The following is an 18,101-nucleotide window of genomic DNA, read 5'->3' on the forward strand; positions in this document are numbered from 1 at the left end:
TCGCTTAAACAGATGCCACCCAAGATCCCGTTTAAGAATTCGATGGACCATCATGTGATTCAGATGCAAGTTTCGAGCCACAGTTCTCGTACTGGTGTGAGGTTCTGCTGCTACAGACTTTCTAACTGCATCTTGTTTCTGATTTCGTCCACTTGTCCCATATGCCAACAGCATATCTATCAACTCGTCCATATTGTATCGCTCCCGCTCCATTAAATCACAAATCACAATTTACAAATGCCACCAACGGGGTCGGATACTAAAGTCGCGACGCTGTTTTCCGGCGTGACTCCGCCTCTTTGCTTACATCTTAGTAAGTGAAGGCTCTATAAAGTCTAGGTAAGTAGTATCGTTCACCATTTTTGTTCTTTCGTTCCCGAGCTATCATACGAGGAATCTATTTGCCGCACCGTTAAACATTATCATGTCGTAGCTCCTATGATAATAAATCAAACGCACTGTAATTCAGCAAATAATTGAGCGGCAAATAACGTCTTCGTGTGCTTTCTGCGAACGCCAACGAAAGAGCCAAAATGGCGGGCGTTTATATTAAGTATTTATCGAGCCTTAAGAAATAAATAACGTCTTCATAAGCGAATCACAAGACGCACACGTTTAAATGTAGCCTACCTGCAACGCGATTGGCTGCCGGAAATAAAGAGCGACGGGACTATAGTACTCTACTGTGAGCGAAGTCATGACGTCAGTATGAAGTATGAGGATGCAGCTTTCGCCTGCAGAGTATATCGTCTCGCTATACACCTAAAGCAGAGAAGTTGCCGATACATCAGGGATTTTGACTGTAAATATGCTTTTCCGAAGCACTTATTACTTTAGTTATCTCAAGTTATTGAGCTGTATGTATTTATCGCACTCTGTACAAGTTTTCATTACATTTGTACGACAACATTATTGTTCGAATTCTGTCCTTTGGAGACCTTTTTACAATGCTAGAGCATTATAACTTCTAGTTTCTACATACTGATAAACTAAGTCGTTTGTGTTATGCTTTCCGTGTCCTAACCAATATAACTCCCAAGGAACTACTTAGAGCGGTTTACTTTGGCTATGTTCACTCTGTATTATCATATGGGATAATTATCTGGGGGTCGTCATCAAAACTTGCACAAGTGTTTAGACTGCAAAAGAGAATATTGAAAATTATAAAGAAAGTACCTATTCGCTCGGATAGTAAAAAAATATTCAAAGAGTTTGATATTTTGCCCCTACCTTGTATTTACATTCTTGAAACAGTCTGTTTCATCCACCAAAATTATGATAGTTTTAAAATAAACTCTGATTATCACAACTACAGCACAAGAACATGCAATAATTTACATTTTAATCATCATAGGTTATCCAAAAGTCTCAATAGCTTATCACATAAAGGGATAAGACTTTACAACAAACTCCCTGTTGAAACTAAAGCCCTTAACTATGCTAGATTTAAAAAGTCAGTGAAGCATATTTTACTTTCCCACATGCCTTTTACTGTCAATGAGTATCTTAGTTTAGCACTCCAAATTTAGCTTACAGTCGTTAGTATCTCCTTTTGTGTTTACTGCTGTTCTTTTCTGTCTGATTCATGTCTGGGGTGAGACTGCCCAAGAAGATAAGGAAACCAAGAACCTTGTACAAGTAATGGTCTGGAGAAAATTGTGGAGAATTGACTTCATTACTGAATGTGTTGATTGTATATTATTTGTATATTATTGTAGACATCTTGTATGTCGGAATAACATGTATGTAACCGCATATTTATTATGTATTCACTCTGACGATGCCATGAAATCATTGTATTTCCTAAGGCTAATAAATATCTATCTATCTATCTATAACTAGGGAGATCGGGAAGTAACGTACAACAATTTGTTTATGGTACACTATTTTGGTTAGGAAGTTCAAAGTTGGCAGATAGTCATAAAAAAAAGTCGCGACGCTGTTATTCCCGGAGTGACTCCTCCTCTTTGCTTACGCCTTGGGAAGTGAAGGCTCTATAAAGTCTAGGTAGGGAGTATCGTTCGCCATTTTTGTTCTTTCGTTGCCGAGCTACCAGACGAGGACTCTATTTGCCGCACCGTTATCATGTCGTAGCTCCTATGATAATAAATCAAACGCACTATAATTCAGCAAATAATTGAGCGGCAAATAACGTCCTCGTGTCTTTTCTGCGAACGCCAACGAAAGAGCCAAAATGGCGGGCGATTATATTAACTATTTATCCAGCCTTAGGAAATGCATAACGTCTTCATCAGCGAATCACAAGACGCACACGTTTAAATGTAGCCGACCTGCAATGTGATTGGCTGCCGGAAATTAGAGCGAAGGGACTATAATTTGAATCTTGCGCTACAGACAGCAATGGCTCGATTAGTTATCACCCAGGCGGACCAAGCGGTAACTACTGAGTAAAGATGGAACGTGTGCTAGCATCGTCTACTTGTGAAGAGCAGCGAGGTGTAGTTCGTTTTTTCTGAGTAAAACAAAAAAGTTCGAGTGAAATCCACGGGGAGATATTGGAGGTGAATGGTGCCGATTGTCTGGGCCGTAGTAACATCTCCAAGTGATGCAGATTCTTCGAAGAGGGCCGAGTAAATTTTACCGACGAAGCACGTCTCGGCCGACCAGTGACCGCTGCAACACCACCACCCAATGTCAGAGGCATTGAGGCGGTAGTCACCTACCCTACAGCCCAGAACTCGCACAGTCTGAGTTTCACCTTTTCGGACCAATGAAAAAATTCTTAGGAGGCCAACGCTTTGGTTCGAATGAAGAAGTGAAATCAGTCTTGCGCAAGTGGTTATACGCCCAGAAAACGGAGTTTTATGAACGAGGTGTATTGAATCTGGTGTCACGATGGGGGAAATGTGTCAAGAGACTTGATTCCTGTGTTGAAAAATAGTTAAAACCTGTAGCTTTTTTCTGCATTATTTCGTTTTTCTTACCTATTAAATATGTTGCCACAAAAAGTTGTTGTGCATTACTTTTCGATCCTCTCTCGTATTACATTTCGGACTTTGAAATGAACTGTGAATTTTCCTTGAGCTCTCTTATTCAGAGACAGGACTTCAAATTGGCGTCCCTCGAACTTGTACGTAAATCCACATACCTCCATGATAATTTTAAGGCCTTGTGAATCTGTTATGCGATTAGTCTTCCTGGTCTCTTTCAACAGGCTGATGAACCACGTGCAAGGGATCCAATATGTGTTGAACTCGACGCTGGGGACGGACTGGTACATCTCGAGTTCTATTGTCGTTATGAAACCTGTCAGCATCAACAAAAATCCAGTGCACAATTATTACTGGGTTGCTTGAAGTAAGAGCTGCAGCTGAAATTGGAATTCTAATTGTTATTAGCAATTGTCGAGTTTGTTTTCAACAAAAGAAACCTCTACAATAATATTATAAAAGAACGGCATCTGTCGTAAATTCACTTATAAGCAGTGTAGTAGTAGTATTTAGTAGTATTTATTTATTTAACCTGGTAGAGATAAGGCCATCAGACCTTCTCTTCCTCTCTACCATGTGATTACAATTACAATACGAAGAATACAATTATAATTAATATTAAATTTACAATTACAATTACAATAGAATTCAAAGTATAAAAAGATCTACCTGATTAATAAAGGCTAGACAATTTACTGTGGAAGTTAAGAACAAAGAAAGATTTTTTTTCACTGAAATACAAATTAAGCCTAGAATAATAGAACTATATTGTGATGAAATTAAAGGATATTGAAATATTTTGTGCTAGAATAAGATAAGATATTTACAAGAAGCAATGTCTGAACGAGTCTCAATTACTGACCAAGTGCCTAGTAAGTTTGCGTTTCAATTCAATTTTATTTCGACAGTCCCTGATGCTAGCAGGTAGCGAATTCCAGAGTCTTGGCAGAGCTGTTGTGAAAGAGAATGATTACAGGCAGGTGCGATGGGATGGTATTGTTAGTATTGTTTCATGGCGAGAACGTGACATCTGGTAAAAAAAAATTAAATTTTGCATAGGATTTCTCAAACAAAGAATCAGAGTAAACTGACTATCAGGGAAAGTTTTCTTTCCTTTTGGCTCATGAAGAACTGGTATTGCCTCAAGATGAATTTTTTGCTAGACTTTTCAAAAGTAAGCACTAATATTGTACTAAAATCATCACACAAAGACTGGATTAATGCATAAGCTGAACAGAATATTGCAAAAAAATTGTAGAGGTGGCAAATTTTTGTTTGTTTGTAATATAACATGTCAAAAGGAGAATAGCAATGCAAAGGAAGCTTTTAATAGAAAACGATTCTTCTGCAGACTTCTGGAAAAGAACTAAGGAAAAGATTACCGAAGTGCTTTGTGTGAAGTGTGGCATTGTATGGAGTAGAAACATGGACATTACGAAGAAGTGAATAGAAACTACTGGAAGCATTTGAAATGTGGATATGGAGAAGAATGGAGTGTGTGAAATGAACAGCCAAAATAAGAAATGAACATTGAAATTCTACACATCCAACCAAAAAGCCAGAAACTAAACACAAGAGAAGAATACGAAATATACAAAAACACAAAAACACATCCAAATGAAATTCTCAACACACAACTCAATTTCAGAACACGCACACTCTTTGACTCCGCATTACACTACACAAACACACCCCCACAGGAAACAAAACAAAAGGCGCCAAGACCAGCAACAACCATTTCTGATGATGGCCAATAGCAGGCCGAAACATGTTACCAAGGTAACATAAAATTTAACGCGTGAAAGACACATAATACGTTTTCCAAAGAAATGAAATTGTGCTAGAAAGGGTGGGTAAAGAAAGATTGATGCTGAAACTGATCAGGAAAAGAAAAAGAAATTGGATGAGTCACTGGCTGAGAAGAAACTGCCTACTGAAGGATATAGTAGAGATAGTTTTGAATGGGGAAAAAGTTTGGAACAGAAGAATAGGCCTATATCAGATGATAGACATTAAGATACGTGGATCATATGCTCAGACTAAGAGGAAGAAGGAAAAGAGGGAAGATTGGCGAATGCTAGGTTTGCAGTGAAAGACCTGCCCTTGAACAGAAAACTATTAATGAAATGTAATAACAAAGGTTAACTCTAGCACGGAATGAAATTCGGAAAATATTTTGGCTGTGTTATGATGAGTAGAGTCAAAGGACAAGCAGGATACTCTGAAATATAGCTCTGCTTATCATGGGTGTTGAAAGAAACGGTAGAACAATTGAAGTTCTATCTTACCAAAGAGGATGAGCGCTAAAAACAAGTTTCTGAGATATTAATAAAAAAACACTGCCAAATGCATGTTGAAATACCTCCAACACAGTATGAATGAGTCACTTACATCTGTGCTACGACAGAGATCATTATTTTAGTATGATACTCTCATACGGATGTACCTCTCCCAGATTGAATAAAACAAAATTCGAAAAACTGATACTTAGCCCCTTTGGAAAGATAGGTCTCCAATTGAAGGGTGTTTTTTTAAAGAACCATAGTCCAAAAAATGAAAATTTGAGATATTAAGCATATGATAAGCGTGTTGTAGTGGTCATCTACTGAATTAGTTGTTAGGGAAAAAACACCATAGCCTTTGTTATAGGAGTGGAAATTTTCATAAAACAACCATAGCCCAAATACTTTTTTTGTGAAAACAGTCATTGTCCAGCCAGTACGATGGTAGAATTTATAAAAATAAGAATTAAGAATTAGCCACGAAATCCCGTGAAGGACAAGGGCCTTCTGACTATGCAGGGTGGCTTGTCAAGCAGTTCCCAGTTAGCCACTCCGGGAATGATGGTCACTTTTGTAATGTAATAGTTTGGGATGCTGTCTGGTCAACACTGAAGAGTCCACTGTTCAATAGTCACTGTTTGGGTTGCAAGTCACTTTGTGATTAGTTTCCATTGTTGTCGGTCTTTCGTTGTTCTTGACTCTAGATGGCCGAATCTTGATCTAAGTTCGTCTGCCCACCTTGTCTTCTGTCTTCCAGGGTTGCGTTTGCCAATCCATGTGTCCGATATCGTAAGGATGTATGTCCACCAGTTCTCGTTGAGTCGCATCACGTGTCCTGCCCATTTCTTCTTCAGCTTGTCGGCCGTCTCTGCTGCGTCTTTGAGATGTGTATGGCTCCTTATGTCTTCGTTACGCAGTCTGTGTCTGAGTGTGATGTTCAGCATCTTCCTCTCCATTTTTCGTTGGCACTTTCTCAGCATTGTCTGTCAGAATGAAACTGAGGCTCCAAAATCTCTTCCATGCGTTTCCGATTCTTCTTTGAATCTCGCTCAGTCGTCTGTTGTGAAAGGACATCAGTTGGCCGAGGTAGATGTATTCAGTCACGTAGTCTAGTTGTCTGCTTCTTATTGTGATTGATATTTTGGAGTTGTTAGTCATGACTTTTGTTTTCTGTTGTACAAAAATATCCCATTCATATATATTGAAACACTTATCCATACAATTTTAAACTGTAGTAGATTGGCAGTACTGTTCCTTACGTACGCGGCAAAAGCCACCTCAGAGAAAATATTTTGGCACGTGAATTGTTGTGTTAGTTATGGAGTCATCTTTAGATGCAGAAGTAACGCCATGGAAGAAACGTAAGCAACGAAAGGAGAAGAAACAGGATATAATAAAGAAACAGAAGATTAAAGGAGATGCACACTTCACCCACAACAGAGAATTTTTTTCTTAAAACAACCATTGTCCACAGTTGCCTACATTTACACATGTATTCCCATGAGACAATTTAAGTTATAAATGTACTTCAGTTCTCCAAAGTTTCTACAACACCTTAAGAAATGGCATGTTGAATTTCATACTTGAAGTATCAACAACACCCATGCCAGATAGTTATCTAGCTATCTAGTTACCTAGCTTTAATTATTCAGGTAATCTTTTCGTACTTTGATTTTATTGTAATTGTAAATTTAATACTAATTGTAATGTTATTTGTAATTGTAATTGTAAATTTAATACTAATTGTAATTTTATTGTTGATATTGTAGTTGGAATCTCCTGGTAGAGGGGCAGAGAAGGCCTGACGGCCTTATTTCTACCAGGTTAAATAAATAAATACTAATACTAATAGTTTTTTGTTTCTCCTGAAGTTTATGTTTTTGAACTAGAGTTATTTTCACAAAAAAAAACTTAAATTGCAATAAGAGCAGCCACATAGTGATTGTTTCCCATTGAGAAAGTAATCATAGAATACGTAGAATTGGTGCTGATGCCTGAAACTTCAGTTATAGCGCAATGAGATGCGATATTAACATGCATTAGGTATAGACTACAATTTCGAAGTTGCATCATTTTATGAATTATTAGTTTGAATTGATTCATTCACCTGCCTGCATACTGTACCTGCCTCTACGAGGTGTTCAAGTGTGGGAAAACGTCTCTTCACAGCAGAACTGATAGATCGGAGAACCAGTATGAGAGTCAGGTTCAAGTAGCGCATCATCGTGCGTCGAAGCATTCGGCCATGCTCATCATTTCCAGGTATGTATAATGCAATTAAATGCATAAGCCTGTGAAAACAAAAGTTTATATCAGTCAAATTAAAATTCCTTGTGTGTCACGAACTGAACAGATTTTGCAAATGCATGGGTGCATGGGTTGAGGGAAAACTCCGGAAAAAATTCAATCATGTGACTTGCCGCAACCAGAATTTGAATCCGGACCAGTTCATTTCACAGTCAGACACGCTAACCATTACTCCACACTGGTGGACTTGCTCTCAGATTCACCATTACCCCAAAGTACATTAAAAATTGTGGTTAGAGAAAGCATTCTGACACGTTCTAATTACAAAACGAAACATTTCAGGAAATGGGTTCCTCCTATATGAAAGTTATTCAAAATGAACTCCGTTCATTCATTCATTCATTCATAGTGTTCTGCCCAAGGGCAGGTCTTTCACAGCAAACCGAGCATTCTACAGTCTTTCCTATTTTCTGCCTTCCTCTTTGTCTCTCATATGATCCATATATCTTAATGTCGTCTATCGTCTGATATCTTCTTCTGCCCCGAACTCTTCTCCCGTTCACTATTCTTTTCAGTGCATCCTTCAGTAGGCAGTTTCTTCTCAGCCATTGATCCAACCAATTTCTTTTTCTCTTTTTGATCAGTTTCAGCATCATTTCTTATTCTGTCTGTCCCAGTGGCGTATACTGGTTAAAGGGTTTGGGCTACCGCTGATCCTATTATTACACAAAATATATCTAACAATTACTTTAATTTTAATTACTATGGTAAAACTAATAATACAAAATTACATTATGTTATATTATAAACTTTTTCTTTTGTAATTTCCTTGGGCTACCGCCGGTAGCCCCGGTAGCCCGCAAAATACGCCCCTGGACTCTGTCCACTTCACACGCTCAATTATTCTCTATATCCACATTTCAAATGTTTCTAACCGCTTTTCTTCACTTCGTCGTAATGTCCATGTTTTTGCCCCATACAATGCCACACTTCACACAAAGCACTTACTAGTCTCTTCCTCAGTTCTTTTTTCAGAGGTCCGCAGAAGATGCTCCTTTTGTATTAAGAGCTTCCTTTGCCATTGCTATCCTGCTTTTGATCTCCTGGCGATCTCCGTTATCATCCCCAAAAATGTGTACCGGTAACAAAGTCACACAATCACCCTCAATAATAAAATATCATGCGAATTCGAAATGAGGCAGTTAAAAAAATGGATAACTTCAAATACTTGGGGTGTATTAGATAAGTAATAACATGAACTGCTGCCAGTAAATTAAAATGAGAATAGCAATGGCAAAGGAAGATTTTAATATAAGGAGCATCTTCTGCGTGCTTATAGGAAAATAACTAAGGAAGAGACTAGTGAAGTGCTTTGTGTGTAGTGTGGCATTGTATGGAGCAAAAACATGGACATTACGACGAAGTGAAGGAAAACGGTAGAAGCATTTGAAGTGTGGATATAGAGAATAATGGAGCGTGTGAAATGGACAGAGATAATAAGAAGAAATGAACCTATGCTAAAAGAGTGGGTGAAGAAGGAACGATGCTGGAACTGATCAGGAAGAGGAAAAGGAATTGGCTGGGTCACTGGCTGAGAAGAAACTGCATACTCAATGATGCACTGGAACGAATGGTGAGAGAAGTTCGGAGCAGAAGAAGATATCAGATGATAGACGACATCAAGATATATGGGTTATATGCGAAGTCTATGAAGAGAAAGGCGGAAAAGAGGGAATATTTGGGAATGCTGGGTTTGGAGTAAAAGGCCTGACTTTGAAAGAAAATTATGAATAAATAAATATTTATAGGATAGCAGCCACTGATCAGTCACCAATTCCGTCTCAGTCTTAATTTTTGAGCAACAACAACAAACACTGAACGTACAGAAATCCAATGCAGAAAGCATATTTGATGAAGTTGAAGGACTGCACTCACGACATAACTTATACTCCAAAATTAAGTCAGAATCATAATGCTCGTGTGCAGAAAATTCACTGTTCTCGCGTATATTTCTCGCTGTTGGTCCTTTGGTTATTGGTTCATGTTATGTGAAATTGTTTGGCCGAATTTCCCAACATTACGCTATTATTTATTACTTGCAAAAACTATCTTTTTTCTGTGCGAACTGTTTCAATTATAACAAAATATCATCAGGTTATGTTGTTCAGTGGGCCATCCTGTAGCACCTGGCGGGTTGGAAAGGTAATTTACTCCTTACTTATTTTACTTGACGTATTAAACCAATTTTTACGCAGAAGTCTCTAATTTTCTCTCGTGTATTGATAATATAAAACTGCTTTCATTATATTACATTTTAAACGTAAATTTTCTTAATAAGACTCTTTACATGATTAATTTATTAATAAACGTTTTTCGACGTGAAACGTCTATGTTCGAGCTACAAGAGAGAAAAATTGTAATGGAGAGAAGGTCCGCTCGCAATTGATGTGCTTACATTTATTGGCTTCGCGCTCAATTGATTACTTTTCAATCCCTTCGCGCGGAATTGATGTACATGTTGATTTTAATGATTTAATTAGATTGACGTCTCATGCAATCATTGGCACTTTCTTAAATCCCCTTCCAGTTCCTTTTAATTTTTACGCATTTTACGTTTTCCATTTTATGTGTCTTTCACTCGTAATTTACGTGCCACGCACAAAACCGTTTTTTAAGCGTAACTGAGCAATTCTGACCACCTGTACAGGTTTGGAAACTTATGTCATTTACACTCTGCAACCATCATCGCAGTTCAGAAGAGAGCTCGTTTACCTACTGATATGGAATTGCGCTTGGGCGTGGGTTCGATTCCCACTTGCGCTGATTACCTGGTTGGGTTTTTTCCGAGTTTTCCTCCAATCGGAGGGCGAATATCAGGTAATCTATGGCGAATACTCGGCCTCACCTCAAAGTCATAAATTCTATAGACGTTAAATAACCCAGTAGTTGATACAGCGTCGTTAAATAACCCAGTAGAAAAGTACACTATGCATGCTGAATGTATATAAATGAATAACATTTGAAAATTCTGCATTCACTGCAGATTAAATTTATGATTTCTGCAACCTACTTCACATTTTAATTGTGACTTGGATCTCAAATCTATGAAATGTATTTTTGTAAATATCCATAGTCCCGGTGTTCACCAGTTCACAAATCCATGCTTTTCTTTCTTATATCACTTGTAAAATAGTACATTATGCAACGAGCCTATAATGGTAGTAATTAAGACGCGAGTATGTTCATGAAACGAACGCAAGCGAGTTTCATAATTTTCATACGAGCGTCTTAATTACCATTATAGCCAAGTTTGATACGACTTTTTATGCTCGACCATATTTCTAACTTGAAATTATTCATAAGTATTCATGTTATTCTTATCTGACTGACGAGCGGAACTGACCTTGTGCAATACCTCGCAGATGCGAAAGTATTGATTTTTTCCGAGAAACAAATTTCGACATTGACCTTGATATAATCTAGAGAGTAAAATAAACATTAATCCTGATATAACCTTGAAATTGAATTAGACATTGAAAAACGAGATGACAAATTGAATTTATTTGAATGTTATTTACAATTAACGCTAATTATTATAGTAACAGAACTGACTTTATTTCAAATATAGGTGATTTATTGTGCAATTGGTGAAATGAATTTGTGGGAATGTGCTTTGTGAAAGGCTGGAAGATGACGGTGAATTGATGTTAATTTGTGTGTTGTTTTTTTCGACTGAGTTTAATATTGTATTTGAGATTTCAATTTTATTTTGAATCGATTCTTCAACATAAGCTTCTGCGACAGTATTGGATTTCCAGCCTCCGTCGCATATCCGATAATAATCGATACTTGCGCTTTCATATTGCTACAATGGTATTTTCTAATTGGTGGAACACCTGAACTTTAATGAATAGGTGTACTTTAATGAGGTGCATTAAAGGGCTGCTACCAGGTGTATAATTACTGCATTTCGGCATGGTCGAGCATAAAATTCAATCTAACTAGCTACGCATTTTATTTGTTAGAATATAGTTCATAACTTACTTGTCTGGCCATGGAATTGCCATGTATTGCTGCCACCAGCGCCCAGCAACATATGCGACGTAGAAGCCCAACACGAATGAAAGTGGAATCATACTGATGTAATTGTCACAGTAGACGACTATTTTTTCAAATATCCTGAAAAGAAGAAAAATTTGGAATTTTAAATTTCGCTCACTTATCCATTATCCACAGTGCTATTACTTTCCTATTACACATAGTACTTACTTACTTACTTACTGGCTTTTAAGGAACCCGGAGGTTCATTGCCGCCCTCACATACGCTCGCCATTGGTCCCTATCCTGAGCAAGATTAATCCATTCTCTATCATCATATCCCACCTCCCTCAAATCCATTTTAATATTATCTTCCCATCTACGACTCGGCCTCCCTAAAGGTCTTTATCCCTCCGGCCTCCCAACTAACACTCTGTATACATTTCTGGATTCGCCCAAACGTGCTACATGCCCTGCCCATCTCAAACGTCTGGATTTAATGTTCCTAATTATATCAGGTGAAGAATACAATGCGTGCAGTTCTGTGTTGTGTAACTTTCTCCATTCTCCTGTAACTTCATCCCGCTTAGCCCCAAATATTTTCCTAAGCACCTTATTCTCAAACACCCTTAACCTATGTTCCTCTCTCAAAGTGAGAGTCAAAGTTTCACAACCATACAGAACAACCGGTAATATAACTGTTTTATAAATTCTAACTTTCAGATTTTTTGACAGCATACTAGATGATAAAAGCTTCTCAACTGAATAATAACAGGCATTTCCCATATTTATTCTGTGTTTAATTTCCTCCCGAGTATCATTTATATTTGTTATTGTTGATCCAAGATATTTGAACTTCTCCACCTCTTCAAAAGATAAATTTCCAATTTTTATATTTCCATTTCGTACAATATTCTCGTCACGAGACATAATCATATACTTTGTCCTTTCGGGATTTATTTCCAAACCTATCTCTTTACTTGCTTTCAGTAAAATTCCCGTGTTTTCCCTAATCGTTTGTGGATTTTCTCCTAACATATTCACGTCATCGGCATAGACAAGCAGCTGATGTAACCCGTTCAATTCCAAACCCTCTCTGTTATCCTGGACTTTCCTAATGGCATAGGCCTACTCTAGAGCGGCGTGTTCTCAAGTTGCGGATCGAGGAGACGGCCTCCAGATATGGAGGGTAGCTGTGAATATATTGAATAAGCAGTCGCGAACAGCCGATGAGGGATGGTCCTCCAGCTTGGGGGTTGGGCTTGTTACGAATCCTTCAAATAAGCCTCGGAATGGGACTGATTCTCTGGCACGACCACAGCAAAGGAATAAGGTTTTGAGATTTGGTACTTGGAATGTTACAAGTCTATATAGAACAGGAGGGGTAACATTAGTAGCAAAGGAACTACCTAGATATAGGATAGACTTTGTGTGAGTACAGGAGGTTAGGTTAGATGGGAATGGCATAACACCAATAGGAGATTATTTGTTGTATTATGGGGAAGGAAACGATAATCACCAATTAGGAACAGGATTCTTCATTCATTACACATAGTATAAATAGGAAATACTGTAACGTTGCAAGCAATACATTTAGATTGATGCATTGATGTCGGTCAAGTCTTTTGGAGTTCTCCGAGATAAAGTCGGAGGATCGAGATATGAAACCGGGCTTCGTCAGAAAAAAAGGAGACTGGAGCCATGGACTCCGTTTAAAATCCGCTCATCAAAGTCACTCCAGATAGCAGGATCATCGAGTCGCAGTTCTTGCACCATTGTAAATTTATAATTTTTAAGTTTAATAGATCTGTAGAAACTAGTACAGAACTTATGATACGCCCGTTTCCTGGCAAAACGACGAAGTGACTTTTCAGGGGAATTTTCTAAATTATATCCAATATCATCCAAACTTTCCTCAGTAAGCACAGTACGGAGGCTTCTTTGCTTCTTATTTGTAACACTTCTGTCTCGTGGAATTTATTCACAAGATCACAGATCGTTTTATAACCTGTGACGTTATCACTTAGGAATCTTTCCTGAAATCATCGAAATACACGGACCGAACTTGTTAATACATGAGTAACTATCTTCCATGAATACTCACTGTGCAATGCTTTACACGTGTACCATTTTATCTTAAAATTTAACAACAATCACGCCAGTATAACTGTGTCTATTCCAGGGGCGAATGCTAGTCACGAAAGTTAGGCTTGCTCTTTTATTCATAGGGGAAGATGGGAGGATATAATAATTAATAATTAATAAAAATAATCAGACCCACATAGCCTATATAATTTATTTTATAATTATGAAATCATTGAGTCATGAATCATATTCGCTTATCAGATGTAGAAGTTCGATATAATATAACAAACATGGCCAACAAAACAGTTTATTTAGTTTTTTTCGGCCCTGCCAACCAATGCATATTGTTGTATTGAACTGCACTGAACGAGCGCACATATTCTTTATAATGTCTGTCTTCTCTTGAATAGTCCTTCGGGAAAATGGATTTAATAATAAGGTTTCAATAACACACAATTCCGAAGTCATTGCAATACTTCAAATTAATGTTTAAGAATTAATAATACATGCAGCAGCTAACACATGCATTCCGCTCATACAATTACATTGCACTCGCAAATCACAGCACATTCCCGCTGTCAATACTGGTCTGTGTAACGTTAAATAGTCGTTGGTGTAGCTCACGGACCAGAGCTTCAAACAACACATAACAGAAGCATTTGCGCCTAGGACGGACTAAGGAGGAAGGCACTTGCGCGCGCATCATATTCACGCTATTTCTACGTCTTTCCTGTAGCTCCGAGAAACGAGCAAGCGTTGCGATACTTGCGGTGTGCAACCTGCGGATGGTATTACGCCTATACAGTATTCCAAAAATCAAAATAAATTTTAATTTACGTAACGCCATTTTGAGAAATACACATTCTACGAAAATATTGGGCTTGCGCAGCAAGCATAGCATGCCCTGAGAAATCGCTCCTGGTCTATTCTACTTCCATGAAAGACTCGGCACGACTCACGTCAGCTGACCTTAGGAGACAGTGTTGCGTCGTTAATGAGCTCGGATTGTACAGGGACATCATTTTATCTTTACTTCAATTTTTATTGTACCTGAGTTTTTTAATGTACTTCACTCCCACCCCTCTACTAGTAAACTCCAAGCGTCCTCCACACAGAGCGGAGGCCGCATATGCAGTACTGAGTTAGTGAGTATAATGCGTTCCAGAAAAATGTTCACGTTTTCCAGTGACGAAAGAGCTTTCAATATTGAATCATATTTTCGCACAGGTACTGTCGTCCGTTTGCTTACGTCGCATCCCGATTTCCCCCACCTGCTTCTGTTCGCTCCTCTGTAAAGTCTAGTAGCTGAGCTGTCTTAGCTCTTTACTGAAAACATTAATTTCTGTTAGGAATTGGACGTCTACGTAATATTATACAACTATTTAAAATAACTTAAATAAAAGGGCCTCGTTAAGTAATTAACTGTCACGTGATCCCCCCCACTTCCTACGATCCTGCGACAAAATCACTTGAACGGACAGTAAATAGCATTTCTGAGTAATTTTATCTTTTCGGATCGGGCAGGAGTGAGGATTGAATTTATAGTAGCCTACGTAAGGTATAGAGTAGGTATAGAATTATTTCAACATGAGTTACTCGTACGAAGGACGAAACTGGTAATTGGAATTAGTCTATAGTACGATAATATGCACAAAAGAACTGAAGTCTGTATCGAAATGAACGGCCACCATTTTCAAAAATGTGTTTAAATATCCATATTATGATTACTTTTCAATTTAACTTCATCCTCTATATTGTACGCTAATGTGCTGTAACAGTGCAATATACACTGCATAATGAATACGTCCGAATGGATAGCTCAATTCGTGAGTAAAAACACTAAGCATTACTACAGTACTGTATTTTGATTAAAGAAAAACCTAATGAAAATTATCAAACTCAAAATCGCAATATTTCCTAGTTTACGTAAATGGATGAACTACTTTTCTTCCCTCCTATACCTAGTACAGTGATTTGTTTGTATTTTACGCCAGTATCATCGAACTCCAGTCTTGGAAGGGGGAGCAAGCGGTGTTTCCGGTTCTAGACCTTTAATCCAAAGATATAGCCAGGTTGATATTAAAAATGTTAGTAAAAATAAAATGATGTCCCTGTATATAATATCAAAGTGAGAAATATGTAGGTATATAAAATATGTAGTCAAAATTGTCAAAATACAGGGTGGAAGTGATATAAGTGTATAGATTGAAGAACACAATAGAATACATTAAAATAAATAAAAGCCTATTATGCGTTTTGTAATTAAGTGTATGATTAATTATAAAATTAGGCTGAAGACTGCGTAGTTTGGCAACAGCGCATCGCCGGCTCACCTACGAATGTACACACGCACTCGGTCTGGAAAGCAGCGTTCCGTCCTTTAGTAGCGCAGTAAGTTTGCCAGACTTTCTAATGATAGAAAATAACGATAACTGTTAATCTCTTTATTTAATTTGCAAGAAAACCGTCCATTTTATTTGAAAATTGCAAAGGGATTAATTATTCCTAACAGTTTCTTTAACGATAAGAGTAAAAATCAGAATCGTACTGATAGTAGCCTACTTATCGAGTAAATCATTGTTAATATTTTGGGGGAAATATTTTTTTTTTCTGAGAAAAGTATTCATTTGAAATTAATAAGTTATTAGAATTTTTGTTGTACTCTATCCAAGAAATAAGTTATTAAAATCTGCACAAATATATTACTTCCAACGTTTATGTAGATAAATATGTAACACATTTTAACAAATGTAACTTAAATATCTAAGTTTCATTAAATTATACGAGCACCATGACGATTTATTTTAGTAGGTTATTTTACGACACTTTATCAACATCTTAGGTTATTTAGCGTCTGAATGAGATGAAGGTGATAATGCCGGTAAAATGAGTCCGGGGTCCAGCACCGATAGTTACCCAGCATTTGCTCATATTGGGTTGCGGGAAACCCCCGGAAAAAACCTCAACCAGGTAAATTGTTCCGACCGGGAATCGAACCCGGGCCACCTGGTTTCGCGGCCAGACACGCTAACCGTTACTCCACAGGTGTGGACCACCATGACGATGATGACAACAATTTTATGCGTAATTGTAATTATGATAGTGATGACAAAGAAATAGTGACAAGGTGAGAATAATGATGGTGGTGGCACTGATAACGATGATGATAACGGCTACGACGACGACGATGATGATGATGATGATGATGATGATGATGGTCCATAGGATGGCGGGAGGTTAAGGCTTCCATCTGTATAGACAATCGGCATTAATGCAAATTCTGCTTTCAGGTATAACTCCCTGTAAAGTTGATTTGAATAATTTCAAGGAAAAAATTGTTCCGGAGTCGACTATAAAACCCGGGACCTTTGGCTGAGCGCGCAAACGCTCTACCGACTGAGCTATTCAGGAACGTACCAGACACCGGCTCAATTTTTTCCTTCATATCCACATACCTCGAGCGGGCTGACAAGACGTCAGAACCCAATACTGAGAGCACACAAACTCTGTGTGACTTGAATTGTGGTTTTCTGTTAACGAACAGTGACGTATATTATGTAAATCCGACAAATGTTAGGTTCTGACGTCTTGTCAGCCCGCTTGAGGTACGAGGATATATAGTAGAACCTCAATTATCCGTGGTAATGAAAGGGGTGAACTGAACGGTTAATCGAAAAAATCGGATAATCCGTACCGATACCATAAAAGATTTTCATAAATTAAGTGCATAATACATAGGTCTAATTTTCTCCATGGTCTTGTATTTAACATGCTAGTTAGAGGATCAGAAGTTAACTAATCTAAGTCCGGTTTTAAGGACCAAGGGAACTCCTTGTGATGGTTGTCCACGTATGAATATATAGCAATAGAGGTCTCGTGTTGTAGATTTACATAGGTACTCGTACTTTATGCACTTTACTCTCTTTTTTTTTTTTTAAATCGCGCACAGCTGTAACACCAATCTCATATTCTGATTCGACATGAGATAAAGTTTCTGTTTTCCTTATCTCTAAATTATTTGCGCTTTTTTCGTTTCTTTCGACACCCATGGAAGACATTTTACATAATATAAGTTATATAGTACGGCCACTTCAACAGCAGTAGCGGCTCGCCGTAAAAAATAGGTGAAGTGCTGTTCACATACCAAATACATGAACAGTTCTATCAATATATGAGTAGGCCTACTATTCGTAAATTACGTACAATTTTACTAATTCTAGAACACATGCAAACAGAAAAATTAATTTATTTCAAGACTCATCCAATTTTTTGCATGCCAAGTCAATCCTCCTATCTCTTAGCGATGTAGCATTCCTAGTGACATTTTCAATATTTTCAAACAGAAAAGCTTCTTTCATCGAAAAAATATTTTAAAGTTATTTTATACAACTTCTCTATTTTCTTAGCACGTTTTAAAACAAAGAACAAATTAAACTGTAGGTCGTTCAGAATTTAAAACATTTTTTTATTCTCATATTTATGTCTACAAAACGTCATT

At 37.6% G+C, this 18,101-nt stretch overlaps 1 protein-coding gene across 5 annotated transcripts in view; it reads right to left on the reverse strand.

Moving 5' to 3' along the window:
- The window catches only part of LOC138714757 (bestrophin-3-like), a 78,622-nt gene that overhangs the window by 24,214 nt on the left and 36,307 nt on the right, over nucleotides 1–18,101 (reverse strand). For 3 of the 5 annotated variants that reach the window (XM_069846866.1, XM_069846865.1, XM_069846864.1), the window contains 3 exons: nucleotides 11,525–11,659; nucleotides 7,358–7,524; nucleotides 3,110–3,267 (listed from right to left, as the gene is read on the reverse strand). In XM_069846866.1, coding sequence (XP_069702967.1) covers nucleotides 3,110–3,267; nucleotides 7,358–7,524; nucleotides 11,525–11,659 — 460 coding nt within the window. Of the gene's footprint in view, nucleotides 1–3,109; nucleotides 3,268–7,344; nucleotides 7,525–11,524; nucleotides 11,660–18,101 lie in introns of those variants that run through there. The other 2 variants (XM_069846869.1, XM_069846867.1) reach the window with 2 other exon arrangements.

The sequence above is a fragment of the Periplaneta americana genome, chromosome 15 (assembly GCF_040183065.1).
Source record: "Periplaneta americana isolate PAMFEO1 chromosome 15, P.americana_PAMFEO1_priV1, whole genome shotgun sequence".
NCBI lineage: Eukaryota > Metazoa > Arthropoda > Insecta > Blattodea > Blattidae > Periplaneta > Periplaneta americana.